The sequence below is a fragment of the Rhinoraja longicauda genome, chromosome 26 (assembly GCF_053455715.1).
Source record: "Rhinoraja longicauda isolate Sanriku21f chromosome 26, sRhiLon1.1, whole genome shotgun sequence".
Classification (NCBI taxonomy): Eukaryota; Metazoa; Chordata; class Chondrichthyes; order Rajiformes; family Arhynchobatidae; genus Rhinoraja; species Rhinoraja longicauda.
In genome coordinates, this window is record NC_135978.1 from 6,049,440 (window position 1) to 6,068,883 (window position 19,444).

At 42.8% G+C, this 19,444-nt stretch overlaps 1 protein-coding gene across 2 annotated transcripts in view; it reads left to right on the forward strand.

Annotated features, from left to right (window-relative positions):
* The window catches only part of LOC144606539 (rab effector Noc2-like), a 143,105-nt gene that overhangs the window by 67,286 nt on the left and 56,375 nt on the right, over positions 1 to 19,444 (forward strand). For both annotated transcript variants that reach the window (XM_078422792.1, XM_078422793.1), the window contains exon 5: positions 10,133 to 10,219. In XM_078422792.1, coding sequence (XP_078278918.1) covers positions 10,133 to 10,219 — 87 coding nt within the window. The remainder of the gene's footprint in view (positions 1 to 10,132; positions 10,220 to 19,444) is intronic.

Consider the following 19,444-nt stretch of genomic DNA (forward strand, 5'->3'; position numbering starts at 1 on the left):
ATATCCCTTGATTCCACTAGCCCCTAGAGCTCTATCTAACTCTCTCTTAAATCCATCCAGTGATTTGGCTTCCACTGCCCTCTGTGGCAGCGAATTCCACAAATTCACAACATTCTGGGTGAAAAGGTTTTTTCTCACCTCAGTTTTAAATGGCCTCCCCTTTATTCTAAGACTGTGGCCCCTGGTTCTGGACTCGCCCAACATTGGGAACATTTTTCCTGCATCTAGCTTGTCCAATCCTTTTATAATTTTATATGTTTCTATAAGATCCCCTCTCATCCTTCTAAACTCCAGTGAATACAAGCCTAGTCTTTTCAATCTTTCCTCATATGTCAGTCCCGCCATCCCAGGGATCAATCTCGTGAACCTACGCTGCACTGCCTCAATGACAAGGATGTCCTTCCTCAAATTAGGAGACCAAAACTGTACACAACACTCCAGATGTGGTCTTACCAGGGCCCTATACAACTGCAGAAGAACTGATGTTATGTGCAGATTATTGCAGAATCTCATCTTGACTTCAGTGGAAAAACTGCAGTCATGGCAACAGGCAGCTGAGGTTTACAAAGGCTGTTTACTCATTTCCCTGAAGGTTTGTTGGCCTCCTGTTGAAGTTATTTAGGAAATGATGGGACTCTGATGGTCAATTAAATCTGATTAGATTATGAAAGTTTTAACATTGCAGTGCTGTGCAAACAAAAATACAGATAGAATAAGGTAATATAAAAAAATAAGACATTATTTTGTATGTAATTCCATTTGATATAATTATTGCACTTATTGTAAAAGAGTTTTTCTTGCAATTTATTATAAACAATGAATCTCAATTTAAGATTATATTGTGACCATTTTTGTTTGTTCAGAGCTATGCATAAATATTAATAAAGCTGTAAAATACTTGTATTTAGTGTGATTGCTTAACTCGCTCATGAAGTAAAAGTTCTTCCTCTTAATTCATGGCATTTTTTTGCAATAATAATTTATTTTTCAGGCACAATTCAGAATTACTCTAGCCTAGACATAAAGTTTTGACTGGAAAATGCTGGCTTTGTGTCACCATAATTTGATTTGATCTTAATAATACCCTAGGAAGCAATATGCAATTGGCTGACAATGGCTATTTGGTTGTATTATTACAAGGAATGCCTGGACTCTGTTGAATTGGTGGCTGCCAGTAATGTTCTGCAACAAAGATTTGGCAAGTGGCCTGCCCAGCTGCTATTATTTTTAAGGGACAACTTGGATGTTTTTGGGGGGCACTGTTATTTAGGAAAGGGATACTTCCAGAACTTGCTGAATGCTATTGAGACAAAATAAGATCTGTTCCTCATGTACATGCTGGATGCAGGAAGATTGTTCCCGATGTTGGGGAAGTCCAGAACAAAGGGTCACAGTTTAAGGATAAGGGGGAAGTCTTTTAGGACCGAGATGAGAACGTTTTTTTTCACACAGAGAGTGGTGAATCTGTGGAATTCTCTGCCACAGAAGGTAGTTGAGGCCAGTTCATTGGCTATATTTAAGAGGGAGTTAGATGTGGCCCTTGTGGCTAAAGGGATCAGGGGGGTATGGAGAGAAGGCAGGTATGGGATACTGAGTTGGATGATCAGCCATGATCATATTGAATGGCGGTGCAGGCTCGAAGGGCCGAATGGCCTACTCCTGCACCTATTTTCTATGTTTCTATGTTTCTATGTGCACTGTATGCGTGGGTGCATGCAAGGGTTGATAATATATCAGGACTTTCCGGGAGTTTCCAGGAATGAAATAATGAAATATTAAATCTTTAGGTTATTTTTTTTCCTGCAGGTTTGGCCTCCTAACCTGAGGAAAGACGTTCTTGCCTTAGAGGGAGTACAGAGAAGGTTCACCAGATTGATCCCTGGGATGGCGGGACTTTCATATGAGGAAAGACTGGATAGACTGGGCTTGTACTCGCTGGAATTTAGAAGACTGAGGGGGGATCTTATAGAAACATATAAAATTCTTAAGGGGTTGGAGAGGCTAGATGCGGGAAGATTGTTCCCGATATTGGGGGATACCAGAACCAGGGGTCACAGCTTAAGGATAAGGGGGAAGTCTTTTAGGACCGAGATGAGAAAACATTTCTTCACACAGAGAGTGGTGAGTCTGTGGAATTCTCTGCCACAGAAGGTAGTTGAGGCCAGTTCATTGGCTATATTTAAGAGGGAGTTAGATGTGGCCCTTTTTGCTAAAGGGATCAGGGGGTATGGAGAGAAGGCAGGTACAGGCTACTGAGCTGGATGATCTGCCATGATCATATTGAATGGCGGTGCAGGCTCGAAGGGCCGAATGGCCTACTCCTGCACCTATTTTCTATGTTTCTATGTTTCTAAAGTTATGAGATCATTAAAAAAAAAAGTTTATCGTAGAGTCATAGAGTGATACAGTGTGGAAACAGGCTCTTTGGCCCAACTTTCCCACATTGGCCAACATGTCCCAGCTACACTAGTCCCACCTGGCAGAATTTGGTCCATATCCCTCCAAACCTGTCCTATCCATGTACCTGTCTAACTGCTTCTTAAATGTTGGGATAGTCCCTGCCTCAATTACCTCCTCTGGCAGCTTGTTCCATATACCCACCACCCTTTGTGTGAAAAAGTTACCCCTCAGATTCTAATTAAATCTTTCCCCCTTCACCTTAAACCTATGTCCTCTGGTCCTCGATTTCCCCCACTCTGGGCAAGAGACTCTACCCGATCTATTCCTCTCATGATCTTGTATACCTCTATAAGATCACCCCTCATTCTCCTGCGCTCCGAGGAATAGAATCCCAGCCAACTCAACCTCTGCCTACAGCTCAGACCCTGTAGTCCCGGCAACATCCTTGTAAATCTTCTCTGTACCCTTTCCAGCTTGCCAACATCTTTCCTATAACACGGTGCACAGAATTGAGCACAAACTCTAAGTGTGGCCTCACCATCATCTTATGCAACTGCAACATGACCTCCCAACTTCTCTACTCAATACTCTGACTGATGAAGGCTAATGTGCCAAAATACCTTTTTGACCACCCGATCTACCTGTGACTCCACCTTCAGGGAGCTATGCACCTGCTCTCCTAGTTATTCATCATCCCTTATCCTTTTTCCTTATTTTTTTGTTTTTAGTTGTCAAAATATTGGAGAGAATTGGGTAAAATAATTTTTGGGTAGTGGTTGGCCATCAGGTGATGAGGGTTCTGATCACCTGACAATTAGCTTGTGATGGCGCTCAGGTTTATTGTCATGTGCACCCTTACAGTGAAGTACAGGTGCAATGAAAAGTATGCTTGCAGCAGCACCACTGACACATGGAGCCGAACACTAGTTTCCACCAGTGGGAGAGTCTAGGACCAGAATAAAAGGATGTATCTTTGGAAAGGTGATGAGGAGGGAATTCTTTAGTCAGAGGGCGGTGCATCTGTGGAACTCATTCAAGGCTGTGGAGGCAGTGGATGTTTTTAAGGCAGAGATCAATAGATTCTTGATTAGTATGGGGTTATGGGGAGAAGGCAGGAGAATGGGGTTGAGAGGGAAAGTTAGTTCAGCCATGATTGAATGGTGGAGTAGACTTGATGGATCGAATGGCCTAATTCTGCTCCTTTGACGTATGAACTTATGAATGCAGAACATAAATTATACAAGACAAGGAAAAGAAAAAGTGTGCAAAACGATACATTAGTGCATCAACACAACTAGAAACAAATGCAAGACATGGAAGTGCACGGTGGTCCTAGGCATTCTGTTGCTGAAATGGGGTTAGTTGTGTAGGTTGCTTCAAGAACCTGATGGTTGTGTAAAAGTAGCTGTTCCTGAACCAGGTTGTGTGGAACGTCAGGGTTCTGGACCTCCTGCCTGACAGTAGCAGCGATAAGAGTAGCACCACCTGGATGGTGGTGATCGTTCATGATATATGTCGCCACCTTGAGGCAGTGCCTGGTGCAGATGGTTTCAATGAGAAGGAAGGCTATGCCAGTGATGGACCTGGCGGGGTCCACTACACTCTGCAGCCTCTTGCGTTCCAGTGTGTTGGAATTGCCGTACCAGGCCATGATGCAACCGGTCGGGTTACTTTCTACACGACAACTGTAGAAGTCTGTTCAAGTATTGGGTGAGGTGCCGAATCTCTTTAAACTTCTGAGAAAGTGAAGGCGTTGGATAGGTCTTAGACAATAGACAATAGGTGCAGGAGCAGGCCATTCGGCCCTTCGAGCCAGCACCGCCATTCAATGTGATCATGGCTGATCATTCTCAGTCAGTACCCCGTTCCTGCCTTCTCCCTATACCCCCTGACTCCGCTATCCTTAAGAGCTCCATCTAGCTCTCTCTTGAATGCATTCAGAGACTTGGCCTCCACTGCCTTCTGAGATGTTAATGCCCAGTGTAGTTAATGACTGGTTGTGTCGTATGACCGTTATCTAGATCTAAAGTGGCCGTTTGATTGGAGTTCTATGGTATCGTAAAGTTCTATCGTATAGAAAATGATCATGTGCCAATGCCTCCAGCAATTTATCTAAGCAGAACTGAAAATCCTTGAACAATTTAAAAAAAACCCTACTAATTTACAACTCGTTGATGGTTTTAGGATTAAATATTCTTCCCCTCCAGCAGATGGCAGAGCAGTATTCGTCCACTGTGGATTTTGTGTTGGAAGTTATTCAACTTTCTCAAACTAAAATCAATCCAGACTTTCAGTTTTGAAGCCATAATATTTATCAGTGTTAAGTCATTGAACTGCCTTATCCTGTGGTAATATCCGTATCTTTTCATGTGTGTGTATGGAATCCAGCGTGAAATTAATATGACTCAATGATAAATTATTTTTTATATTTGAGTCAGGAACAAATTTCCCTCAGTTTAAAAAAAAGTCATGTTATATTCACCATTAAAGATGTCACCACCATTAATGCACATGGTTATTTTTATTGGAAAATGAACGAAGATCATTGTAAAATATCAATAAGTTGTAAAAAGTTTTTATTTCTATTTACGATACGATAGAACTTTATTTATCAAATTCCCTCCTGGGATAAATAAAGTCCTATCATATCGTAAATAGAAATAGAAATAGGGTGCCCTTGGGCCCATTGAGATTATTTTAGGACCTTGGAGAGCGCTTTTTTTTTTGCAGATAAATAAGTGTTGGTACGCTTATGAAAGTTCACCTGAGTTGGCTGCTGAACATCACCCTAGTTTTTAAACTTTTTAAGATGTTCCGGTTCTCTACACTTGCGCGTATTGTCACCGATAAAAGCACTGACCATGGTTAATTCTACATAGTGGCGCAATGGTAGAGTTGCTGTCTTACAGCACCAGAGACCCGGGATCAATCCTGACTGTGGGTGCTGCGGAGTTTGTACGTTCTGACCGTGTGGGTTTTCTCCGGGTGCTCTGGTTTCCCCCCAATGTCCCAAAGACGTGCAGGTTTGTGGGTTCTGTAAATTGTTCCTAGTGTGTGTAGGGCGCAGCTAGTGAACAGCTGACTGATGGTTGGTGCGGATGTGGTGGGCTGAGGGGCCTGTTTCCAGGCTGCAGCTCGAAACTAAAGATTTTCCACTTTCATTTATTGCCCAAAGATCTTTTAACTTTGCTTTTAGACACACTCAATGGCAGAGCATCAATAAACCACCTGAGGTAAAAGATGCCGACAATTAGAAATTTCTCTGTATCTCAATCTTAAATAGTCTCGCAACATGGAAACGGAGCACTTTGGCTCAACTTGCCCATTCGATCCAAGAGCCCCAACTACAACAGCACCACCTGGCCATGTTTGGCGCATATCCTTCAAAACATTTCCTATCCAAATGTTTAAATTTGGACATTTTTTCTGTCCAAATGTCTATTAAATGCAGTTATAGTACTTCCCTCCACCTCCTCTTCTGGCAGCTCGCTCCATATACCCACCACCCTCTCTGGAAAAAGTTGCCCCTCAGATTCCTATTAAATCTTTCCCCTCTCACCTTAAACCTATGCCCTCTGATTCTTGATTTCTCCTACTCCGGGTAAAAAATTCGGTGCATCTACCGTATCTGTTCCCCTCACGATCTTATACACCTCTACAATCTCACCCCTCATCCTCCTGCACTCCTAGCCTGCCTACCCCTCCCTATAGCTCACACCCTCAAATTCTGGCAATATCCTCGTAAATCTTCTCTGCACTACTTAACAACATCTTTCCTGATGACAACATAGTGACCAAAACTGTATACAATGCTCCAAATAGTTGACTTTTTTTCTGAGACCATTCCTCCTAAGTTCAGATTCTTCAGTTTCCCCACAAAGGAATTATGTTTATCCAATGTGGAAAATCTGAGCAAGGATGTGCTGGCGTTGGAGAGATTCTAGAGGAGGTTTACGAGAATTATCCCAGGAATGATTGAGTTAACATATAATGAGCCTTTGACAGCACTGGACCTGTACTCGCTGGAGTTTAGAAGGATGAGGGGGGACCTCATTGAAACTAACAGAATAGTGAAAGGCCTAGATAGGGTGGATGTGGAGAGGACGTTTCCACTTTTGGGAGAGTCTAGGACCAGAGACCATAGCCTCAGAATAAAAGGACGTACCCTTTGAAAGGAGATGAGGAGGAATTTCTTTAGTCAGAGGGTGGAGAATCAGAGGGAGGCCAAATCAATATTTTGTTTTGAGGCGGAGATTGACAGATTCTTGATTGGTACAGGTGTCGGGGATTATGGAGAGAAGGCAGGAGATTGGGGTTGAGAGGGGGAGAGATAGATCAGCCTTAATTGAATGGTGGAGTAGACTTGATGGGCCGAATGGCCTAATTCTGCTCCTCAAACTTATGAACTTATTAACTTATGAAAAAAGATATACGCTGCTTTGATTGTTATATACCAAACTAAGGGATTAATAGCAACCTACCACAAGGTACCCTGTCATTTTTCTCAACTATCACTTTGTAAATGCACTTATATGGAGTACTGATGGACTAAATAATGGAGCTGCCGCAAACATTCAGTCTCTGCATCGTTGTGCGATTGCTTCAAGTTACGTGTCTATCAAATAATACACTGGTGCAACATTTCATTTCATTTTATATTTATATATTTGGCAGTTGTTATTCATTCATCCATCCGTGAATAAAGGAACAAAATGTGAAGATACAGGTTGTTTTGTATCAACAAATGAAGTAGCAGCAATTGTTTTGTTGTAGTGAAACAGCATGGAAATGGGGACTTTGGCCCGTCTAGTCCATGCTGGCCATCAACCAACCGGTTACTCCAGCATTTTGTGTCCATCTTGTGTTTAAACCAGCATCTGCAGTTCCTTCCTGCACATTTACACTAATTCTACAGTAATCCAATCCATTTTATTCTCTCCATGTTGTTAACATTCTTTCACTCCTTACACACTTGCAGGGGCCAATTAACCTACCAACCCGCATGGCTTTACGAAAACTAAGCACCCCATGAAAACGCACGTGAGCACGGGGAGAATGTGCCGACCAGCAATCACCCCGCACACTAACACTATCCTACACACTGGCACTATCCTACACACTAGCACCATCCTACACACTAGCACTATCCTACACACTAGCACTATCCTACACACTAGTACTATCCTACACACTAGCACTATCCTACACACTAGTACTATCCTACACACTAGTACTATCCTACACACTAGTACTATCCTACACTCTAGCACTATCCTACACACTAGTACTATCCTACACACTGGCACTATCCTACACACTAGTACTATCCTACACACTGGCACTATCCTACACACTAGCACCATCCTACACACTAGGAACAATTTACAGAAGCCAATTAACCTACAAACCTGTACGTCTTTGGGGTGTGGGAGTAAACTTGAGCATCCGGACAAAACCCACGCGGTCAGGGAGAGCGTACAGACAGCACACGTAGTCAGGATCGAACCCGGGTCTCTGGGGCAATAAGGCAGCAACTCTACCGCTGTGCCACCGTGAAGTTGAAACCTACCACAGCACAGAACCAAAGAAAATATTTAAGAATTCATTGGATAAGTTGTTGAAAGCCAGGAAGTTAAAGAGCGATGAATGGGGTTGGCACGTCTTATTTTTAGAAACATACAGGATGAAAACAGACCCTTCAGCCCACGCCGACCATCGATCGCCCATTTACACTAGTTCTATGTTATCCTAGTTTTGCACCGCGCTCCCTACACACTCAGAGCAGTTTACAGAGAGAGGCCAATTAGCCGAGAATCTGCACGTCTTATGGATGTGAGACAAAGCCGGAACACCTGGAGGAAACCCACGCGGTCACAAGGCGAGCGTGCAAACTCCACACAGTCAGCACCCGAGGTCGGGATTGAACCCAGTTGTCCGGCGCTGTGAGGCAGCAGTTCTACCAGCTGCTCCACTGTGCTTCTACTGCACCCTGTGTTTGTGATGAACTCTAACAAAATGGTAAACAGCCTGTTGTGAAGTCTCATTCGGCGATGAAAGTTTAATTAATGATTTGGATATGTTAAATAGAATTTTAAATTCATTTTAACTGGATTATTTGCTTACAAAGAAAAATGGGAATGTATACTATCAACAGAAATAATTAAATTTCCATTGAACGAAAAGTAAGACCAGAATTATTTGGCAACTTATGGGACAGTTAACAAAGGCTTTATAATTGAACAAGAAATTAGCTTCTGGATTTGAAAGGTTCTGAGACTGTGTTTGATGTTGCAAATGATATTAGAAAATGTGCTCAGAATTTGAAATAACTGTTGAGAATGTCATCAAACTATAATGTGGATCAGTCATGGAAATTTTTTACTGTACTCCCTCAAAAGATATCTCGCATTACAGATTATATTCATGAGGTTGTTGCGGTTTTTAAAATGTAGCTCTCTTTAGTCACAGAGTCGAAGAAATTTAATTTGTACTTTCAATAGGAAGAGGATGATAAAAATCAAATTCATTGATCTGGTGAAATAACGGAATGGCTGGGTTTGTAAACTGCTTTCCAACATTTACTTAAGTTGCTGTGAAGCTGGCATTTGCAAGATTTGCAACTCCAACAGCAGTCCCATAGTAACTGCTTCGTTGCAATACTTAAAATGCTGGGGGAACTCAGCAGGTCAGGCAGCAACTGTGGAGGGAATGGACGGTCGGTCTTTGATTCTGTGATCATTTTGCCCTACAGAACTTATGCATCGCACTAATACCTGGTTTCATATATGTAGCGATAAAATCTTTAACCTATTATTTTTGTAGAGGGTTATGATGAGGCAGGAATGGAGAGAGGATATTTTTGTGCAAAAAATTCATGGAAGAGCTTGGAGATGGACCATAGAACAGAGAACAGCACAGGAACAGGCCCTTCAGCCCGCAATGTCCATGCTTCTCTGCCTGTACATGATCCATATCTCTCTATTCCTTGCCTAACTAAATGCCTGTTAAACGCCACTATCGTATCTCCCAATTGGCAGCGCATTCCAGTCAAAATAAATGTAAAAATAAGCTTGGCCCGCACCATCTTTATTTTCTTCCATAAAGCTGTGTCCTCTAGTCTTTGACATTTCCACCCTTTGGAAAAAGGTTCTGACTATCTACCCTATCTATGCCTCCAATAATTGTATCTACTTCTATTCGCATTCCCCACAGATGATAGAGAATTTTTTTTTTAAACCTGGCCAATTGAAAAATATGTTTAGAAAGGAACTGAACATAATGGGACAAGCAGAAATTAAAGTTTATTTGTGAATAAGGGCGGCACGGTGGCGCAGCGGTAGAGTTGCTGCCTTACAGCGAATGCAGCGCCGGAGACTCAGGTTCGATCCTGACTAGGGGTGCCATCTGTAAGGAGTTTGTACGTTCTCCCCGTGACCTGCATGGGTTTTCTCCGCGATCTTCGGTTTCCTCCCACACTCCAAAGACGTACAGGTATGTAGGTTAATTGACTGGGTAAATGTAAAAATTGTCCCTAGTGTGTGTAGGATAGTGTTAATGTGCGGGGATCGCTGGGCGGCGCGGACTCGGTGGGCCGAAGGGCCTGTTTCCGCGCTGTATATCTAAATCTAAATCTTAATCTAAAAAAATAAAGTAACTGTCAGTGCCTGTCGATGTTAGAGGATGGTTCATTATTAGTTTGATAACTAAGGTGCTGATTTTTTTTTTCTTGCAGAAAGTCTGCATAAAGTGTGGAATTGAAACACTTGGGAGCAAGCGGAAACCCGTTTGGCTTTGCAAAATATGCAGCGAGGGAAGAGAGGTAAGTTACAGACGTTGTGAATGTTGTGCAGTTTAGTTGTCCTTCTTTCACCTAAACTCTTGAGTGTTCATGTACAAGAATGGCGGTGCAGTGGCGCATCGGTAGAGTTGCTGCCTTACATCACTTGCAGCGCCAGAGACCCGGCTTAGATCCCGACGACAAGTGCTGTCTCTATAGAGTTTGCACGTTCTCCCCGTGACCTGCGTGTGTTTTCTCCGAGATCTTCGGTTTCCTCCCACACTCCGAAGACGTACAGGTTTGTAGGTTAATTGGCTGGTATAAGTGTAAATTGTAAGATTTTCCCGAGTGTGTGTGTGTGTGTAGGATAGTGTTAGTGTGCGGGGATCGCTGGTCGCTACAGACCGACTTAGTGGGCCGAAGGGCCTATTTTTGCACTGTATTGCTAATGGCACTCTAGTCTTGTGGGCAAATTAATTTCTAGGCAGTGAACTTTTGCAAATGCTTAATATTCACTTCAGTATGATTAATTATTAAGATATCTCTTTAACGTTAAATTTTTCAAAGATTGATATATTTTATTGAAATGCACGCAAGCATTTATTGTTTTCAAATATCCTAAAGCACTTTGATTATAATTTTTTTATGTGGGTCTGTATAAGCTCGCACCAGTTCATGTGAACCATAAAATGTTGGATTAGTTTAATCGCAGAAGTATTTAATTTCTAGTTATGTTTTTATAAGTATTTTCGCTTACTAATTATTACGCTCAACTTGTGGAACTAATTCATTGTAGATCCATATTAAAAATTAAATGCAAAGAAAAATCAAAAATTTTATTTTTCATCTCCGTCACTTGGCAATAAGCTCCCAACAAAATTAAATGTTGAAAACTAATCTTGGTAATCAATAGTGAATTATTTCTGTCACCATCAAACAACTGATAAAATCCCTCATGATAAATGTGTAGAGATATTCCTTTATTTTATTGAGGTTTGAGTTACGAGTTGGGTGTTTCTTTGCATGTTTTTTTTCTCTATCAGGAACAATCTCTCTTGTCAGGGAAAGAGAGAAATATTAATCACAAAAAGCTGGAGTAACTCATCTGAATGCTTATTTTCCATGCGTTCCTGTGCCAACACAGCTTCAAAAAGTCCAAAACCTCCTTAATCCAACATCGATAATATTGTTGGGTGGGAAGGAACTGCAGATGCTGGTTTAAATCAAAGGTAGACCCAAAATGCTGGAGTAACTCAGTCTGAAGAAGGGTCACGACCCAAAATGTCACCCATTCCTTCTCTCCAGAGATGCTGCCCGTCCCGCTGAGCTACTCCAGCATTTTGTGTCTACCTTTGATAATATTGAGTAGGATGGAAGTGCAAATGCTGGTTTACAACGAAGATAGATGCAAAATGATATAGTAACTCAGAAGCATCTTTGGAGAAAAGGAATAGGTGACGTTTTGGGTCGAGACTCTTCTTCTGCCCCAAACATTACCTATTCAACTTTTTCCAGAGATGCTGTCCGACCCGCTGTGTTACTCCATCATTTTGGGTCTATCTTTGGTTTAAACCAGCATCTGTAGTTCCTTCCTACAGAGAAATATTAATATTGGGAATAAACAGCAATTAAAATCCCAAGCGTGGCTCTGTCAACAAAGTTTGCTATTCACGAGATTAACATCGATGCTGAAATGGACTGCAGTTTACTCCGACCCTTCATGCAAGTGTCTATTGAAACAAACCACAGCCCATTGACACCATTGTCCATAGGAAGTGGACTCCAGCGGTTGTCACGGGATGTTCCCACTGGAAATGCATCATGTGTTACGAATGGCAGAGATGTTATAATGGAACGGACCGGGGGAAAAATGGTTTCAGCAAGTGTTATATTTGTCTTTTGGAAAGACATCATCAGATCCAGGAAATGTCGCAGGTAAAAATGCTCCATCGGAGCTGAAGCAAATCATAGAGGAAGGTGACTCCTCTTCCAAATGAGTGTACCAAAACCCCTCAAGTTATGAAGAAGGGACCCGGCCATAAACTCTCTTCCTCCACAGAGGCTGCCTGATCTGCTGAGTTTCTCCAGCACTTTGTGCTTTGCCCAATATTCCAGTATCTGCAGTTTCTTGCCTCCCACAAGTTCTTGTCTGATTCACTTGGTTTGTTTTTATTATCGTAATGTAAAATTTTATTGTCAATAAAATTATATTTCAATGTTATGTTCATATTTTAGAGTGCTTAGGATTTTGTGATCAAAATCTTTGAGCACTGGAACATAGACAAAGTTTTTACCTTGAAACTAATCAGAAACCCCGTTTTGATTTGCACAGTTTTGCTTAATGAAATATTTACCTTGAAAAGACACTATTTGTAAATTGAGGAATACCCTGAGTAGTTTATTAGAATAGTTTCAAGTCTCCAAGCTGCTGAACATTTCAAGGCAGCATGTTTTTGAATGTTCATTTGCTCGCCTTATATACATAATTAATTGTGTTACAATTTAAAAATAACTATTGTTTGTTGGTCAGCTTTTTAAAGAACCTGAATGTTGCCACAAAGATTCATGGCTGGAAGCAGCAATGTTGTAATTTACTAGACCAAGTGGACCTGTTGGGCCCAAACCTCTCCTGCATTGGTGCATCACCCTCTCCCCCCACCCCCCTTCCCCCCTCCCCTTCCCCCCTCCCCTTCCCCCTTCCCCTTCCCCCTTCCCCCCTTCCCCCTTCCCCCCTTCCCCTTCCCCTTCCCCTTCCCCTTCCCCCTTCCCCCTTCCCCCTTCCCCCTTTCCCCTTTCCCCTTTCCCCTTTCCCCCTTCTCCCCCTCCCCTTCCCCCCTCCCCCCCTTCCCCCTCCCAAAATACAGGAGTAGTTCAGCGGGACAGGCAGTATCTCCATTCTTTCTCTCCAGAGATGTTGCCTGTCCCGCTGAGTTACTCCAGCACTTTGTGTCTACAGTCTCTTCGGTGTAAACCGGCATCTGCAGTTCCTTCCTGCACATTTACTTTGATCGGTTTACCAAATGAGAGACCTCACTTGTATTTCTTTCTCACATAGACAATAGGTGCAGGAGGAGGCCATTCGGCCCTTCGAGCCAGCACCGCCATTCAATGTGATCATGGCTGATCATTCTCAATCACATCGGAGTTATAGTGTCATAAATTCTTACAGGCCCTTTGGCCCAACTTGTCCACACAGTTGCTTCTATTTGTTGCCTGCTTGAACAACCTTCTAGTCATAGAGTGATATAGCGAGGAAACAGGCCCTTGGGCTCACACTGGCCAATAGTTGCTTCCATTTGCTGCCTGCCTAAACCATCTTCTACTTTATGCCCACACTGCCACAAAATCCTGTGCTTAAAAAAAAAGCTTTTGTCAGCAGTATTAAGAAGGACTTATTACAACATTACTGGGTAAAACAGTACTTTTCCAGGAACTGGATTGAATCAAATTCTTTTTTCTATTATAGCTTTGGCTGACTCCTACAAAATAAAGTGCACAGTACAAAATAAAGTCCATCAATATTCTTGCACGAACTATTTCTCCACGCATGGTTCAAGCGCAATACAAATCTATTACACTTTATGCTCGGACCACACTGCAGACTTTGCATCAAGCTCCAGCGGTGTGTATTAATTAGTCAAATCGCACGGGGCCAGATTTCTGTTGAAAGTATTGCGCAGTTGGAATGGTGGCATGGTGAGGTTAATGCACAAGTAGGCAAGAATCTCGTGCCGAAGAAAAGCTACCCTGTGAATTGTGAATTGCCGTGTGGCGGGAGGTTAGCTTTGCTCCACTATAGCTTTGTGGAAATGGTAACCCTCCTGTGAAGTTCACGAATCTGCTAGATTTGAATGTTAATTGCCCATTCCACTCATTTCCATTTAAATCTAGTAATTAGCAGCAAAGTATAACCAGAAATTGGAAATGTTGATGGGTGCTGTGCAGAGAGAATTAGAGTTAATGTTTTAGATGGGGATTAAGTTTCAGCGCGGATGAAAGGTAAATGATGTTACGTGTTAACTTTAAATATTTACAATACACTTTCATTTATGTTGCAACAATGAATCTGGATTCACAGAAGCCTCAGAAGTTCAAGCTCTCTTCTCTTGTGCAGATCCGTATTAGTTTAGTTTGGAGACAGGTGTGGAAGCAGGCCCTTTGGTACACTGAGTCTGCAATGACCAGTGATAATCCATACACACGTTCTATTCTACACACTGGGGGACAATTTGCAGAAGCCAATTAATCTACAAGCCTGCATGTCTTTGGAGTGCGGGAGGAAACCAGAGCACCTGGAAAAAAAACTCACGCGGTCACAGGGATGTATGTGAATGTACAAACTCTGTACAGACATGTACAAACTCTGTAGTCATGATCGAACCCCAGTCTCTAGCGCTGTAAGGCAGCGGTTCTACTGTGTACAACTGTGCCACTGTGCTGCCCCTTATGGTTGAGGGTGATTTGCTTTCTGGGGGTTCCGGGGTGGCTGAAATGTTCATGATAGTGTCCACAGTCTCGCGTGGTGCAGACAATGTGGCTCATCCATTGGAGTTAATTGAGCACCATCAATAACAACCAGAGTATTAACTTACAAACGACAAGGTTCTGGAGGAACTCAGCAGGTCCAACAGCATCTGTGAAGGAAATGGGAGGACCACGTTTTGAGTCAGACCCTTCTTCAGACCTGGCCTGGAAGAAAGGTCCCGACTCGGAACATCATCTGTCTATTCACTCCACAGATAATAGACAATAGGTGCAGGAGCAGGCCATTCGGCCCTTCGAGCCAGCACCACCATTCAATGTGATCATGGCTGATCATTCTCAATCAGTACCCCGTTCCTGCCTTCTCCCCATACCCCCTGACTCCGCTATCCTTAAGAGCTCTATCTAGCTCTCACTTGAATGCATTCAGAGAATTGGCCTCCACTGCCTTCTGAGGCAGAGAATTCCGCAGATTTACAACTCTCTGACTGAAAAAGTTTTTCCTCATCTCTGTTCTAGACGGCCTACCCCTTATTCTTAAAATGTGGCCCCCTGGTTCTGGACTCCCCCAACATTGGGAACATGTTTCCTGCCTCTAACTTGCCCAACCCCTTAATAATCGTATATGTTTCGATAAGATCCCCTCTCATCCTTCTAAATTCCAGTGTATACAAGCCTAGTCGCTCCAGTCTTTCAACATATGATGCTGCCTGAGCTGCCGAGATTCCTCCAGCACTTTATGTTTTGCTTAAGATTCCGGCATCTGCAGTTTCTTTTGTCTCTGTATTCACATGCAAATTGGTGCTGCCACAGAAATTTTGTTAACGAGTCCAGGGCTGCAGCAAATTCAGCCAGAAACCGTCGAAAGGAAGCACAAATGAACTGAGGACATTCCCTGGTGATGTTTTTCAAGCACGAGGGGAAAGGGTGTGGACCACGCAATGTAACTGAAAGAGAGTACAACTGCCTATTATGCTGTCAGACATTGGAAACAGACCCACAAAAATAGGGAGGCACCATCTAAAACAGCCCAAACTGGATTGGAAAAGTACTTTGCAGCTGCAAAGTTGTACCTTGACACATTTTGAAAAGCAATAATTGCAGGTTCAAAAACAACCACGGTGGCATAACAGTACCGATCGCAAGAAATGCTTCAGATCGGACGTTGGCTTGGACTGTTGCAAATCCAGACTGATCCTGTCTGCTTTAAAGCATCAAGTTACGAAGAAAGCGAAGAGGCTGGAATAAAATAATGCACTTGCAAAAACGTTCCTTAGGCAAACAAACACGTGCAACTCTTTGGGGACTGTGAACTCGCATGAATAATATCGCGTGTCCATTTTGTGAGATTTATCTGCAGGGCTACCAGGACTTTCCCTTGTCTACACACAATTAAATGTCAACAAAGAAGGCACAATAGCGTGGGTTTGATTCTGACCTCGGCTGCCATTTGTGTGGAGTTTGCACGTTCTCCCGATGTCCATGGGGGTTTCCTCTGGGTGCTCGGTTTTAAGATATGCATCTTTGTAGGTTCATTGGTCTAGTGTTATAGGGAGTGGACAAGAAAGTGGGATAACATAGAACTGACATGAATACGATCGATAGTCGGTGTGGATTCAGTGTGCCGAAGGGCCTGTTTCAATGCTGTATCTTTCAATCGATTCAATCAATAATCCTTTTTCCTCAATCTTGCTTTCTGGTGCTCTGTCTCTTTTTGTCTTTTCTCTGTTTCTATAATCCTCTTTGCGCCTCTCTCTCTCCAATCAGGAGATAAAGAAGTGGTTATGTTGCTGGACAAGTGGGCGGCATGGTGATGCAGTGGGTGGCACGGTGGCGCAGCGGTAGAGTTGCTGCCTTACAGCGCCAGAGACCCGGGTTCCATCCCAATTACAGGTGCTTGGAGTTTGCTCATTCTCCCTGTGACCTGCATGGGTTTTCTCCAGGAAGCTCCGGTTTCTTCCCACACTCCAAAGACGTAGAGGTTTATAGGTTAATTGGCTTGGTATGAATGTAAATTGTCCCTAGTGTGTGTAGGATAGTGTTAGTATGCGGGGATCGCTGGTCGGTGCGGACTCGGTGGGCCAAATGGCCAGTCTCCGCACTGTATCTCTGAACTAAAGTAAAAGTCAAATGGAATTTAAATTTGGTTAATTAAATACATTTTGTATTGGTATGGCGATAAGAAAACTTCAGAATCATCGCCAAAAAATCCCATCTTGCATGAATCTACTTCAGGGAAGGAAGTTTGTGTTCTTTCCCTTAACGGAATATGATTTGACGATAGATGCAAAAAGCTGGAGTAACTCAGCAGGACAGGCAGAGAAGGAATGGGTGACGTTTGGGTCGCGACCCTTCTTCCGACCAGTCCATCTTCGGTTTAAACCAGCATCTGCAGTTCCTTGCTACACGTAAATATGATTTTGAGATGCACAGCAAATGTGGTTGATTCGTACTGTCTGAAAAAAGCCTGCCAAGCTCCTCAGTTCAAGGGCAATTAGGAATAGGCAAGAAGACCTGCTCCTGACAGAGAACTCTGGGCTCTGCGATTGAATAATTGATAAACAATAATTGTCGAGCAGATGCCAGTCTTGCAGCTGTACTGGAAGAGCTTGGCTGGAACTGCAGCCTATTCTGGAACACAATTCTTCAGCATTACAACCAGGATGTCTTTGGGGCCAAAAGACTTTTCCGTATCCAGCTTCATTATTTGTTTTTTTTCATCCAAATGTTAATTTTGGTGAAGATAGACACGCAAAGCTTGAGTAACTCAGTGGGTCCGACAGCAACTCTGGAGAAAAGGAATAGGTGACGTTTCGGGTCAAGACCGTTCTTCGGTTCTGACCCGCTGAGTTACTCCAGCTTTTTGGGGCCTATCTTTGGTTTTAACCAGGATCTGCAGTTCCTTCCGACGCGTTGTGTCTGTTAATTTTGGTGATCCATGTGTTGCGACAATATTTATTGCCCTTCAGTAATTGTGAAGGTGCTGGTGAGAGGCCACCTGAAGCCGCTGTAATCCTCATGAGAGTATTTTCCCAGTCTTGTTGGACAAGGTGTTCTCTGAGTGAGACTCAGCAATGTTGAAGGACCTGTGATGGTTGGAGCTTCATAAGATCATAAGTGATAGGAGCAGAATTAAGGCCATTCAGCCCATCAAGTCTACTCCGCCATTCAATCATGGCTGATCTATCTCTCCCTCCTAAGCCCATTCTCCTGCCTGCTCTCCATAACCCCTGACATTATACTAAACAAGAATCTATTTATCTCTGCCTTGTGGATGATCAGCCATGATCACAATGAATGGCGGTGCTGGCTCGAATGGCCTCCTCCTGCACCTATTTTCTATGTTTTGAATATACCCATTGATTTGGCCTCCACAGCCTTCTGTTGCAATGATTCACCACCCTTCAGGAGGTAGGTGAGATGTAATTCAGTCTTGTTTACCTTAGCTGATGTTTTGAACTTTGATTGTTTATACTTGTTGGGCATAGTTGTGTGGCAAAGATAGACACAAAGCGCTGGTGTAACTCATCGGATCGTGCAGCGTGTCTGAAGATAGAGGATAGTCGACATTTTGGGTCGCGTCACCCTCTTCAGACCTCCCAAAGAAAGGGTCACGACCCATATGTAATCTCTCCTTTATCTCCAGAGGTGCTGCCTGACTCGCTGAGTTACTCCAGCAATTTGTGTCTATCTTTGGTATAAACCAGCATCTGCAGTTCTTTATTTCTACACATGGTGTGTAGCCGTTCTGTTGGTAGGTTACTTTGTAAATACTTTTTGTTCTCAGTATCTGTGCTCAATGGATCCTCTAGGTTAGATTTCTGAGGCTCAAGTTAAATCCATAGTTGATAATCAGGTCCCAATACCAAATTCACTGATATTTCACATTAGGCAGGCACAAAAACATTTCAGGTTGTTTGAAAATTGGATTTTATGCAATTTGTTAAAAAATATTTTTTGTCGGTTATTGTAAAGAATTTTATTCAAATAATCAATTTTATAATGTTCCTGATTTCATTAAAGCTGAAAGAGATTGGGGAAACAACTTTAGTGAATTGCTGTACTTCACATATATTTAGTGATGTAGTTAAAATTCTCTTGGAGTTTCTCAGCAAATTTGCATTTGAATCAACGTATCTAAATTTGTCACAAAGTAAAGTGATAATGAAGGAGCAGCATTGAGCAGAATTAATGCCTCTGAAAACAGAGCTGCACCATACTCTATCAGTTTTTCCGTATTTGAATGGAAGCCTTGTCTTTGGCTACATTTCAAGTTTCATCATAAAAAGACACTTGGGAGGGAAATCATGGAGTATGGGAGAGTGTCATTCTACTAAATGATAATTTGAAATAATCAAATGTCATCACCCAGTGTGCGGAAAGGATCTGCAGATAGACACCAAATGCTGGAGCAACTCAGCGGGACAGGCAGCATCTCTGGAGAGAAGGAATGGGTGACGTTTCGGGTCGAGACCCTTCTTCAGACTGAAGGTTGGTCTCGACCCGAAACGTCACCCGTTCCTTCTCTCCAGAGATGCTGCCTGTCCCGCTGAGTTGCTCCAGCATTTTGTGTCTATGTGCAGTGTCGCAAGTGTTGGACAGGAAAGAAGGTGGAAATGTAAAGGGGAATCAATGGAGCCAACTGACCTGCCTCTCAATTGGTGCATCCTTGCTCCTCACAAAACCCAAGACCACAATCAATCTGTACACTGCTAAATGAATTCAATGGGGAATGCTCCCGTGTCCATCTACTCTTACTTCATTTTAATAAGCCAACAATAGCAT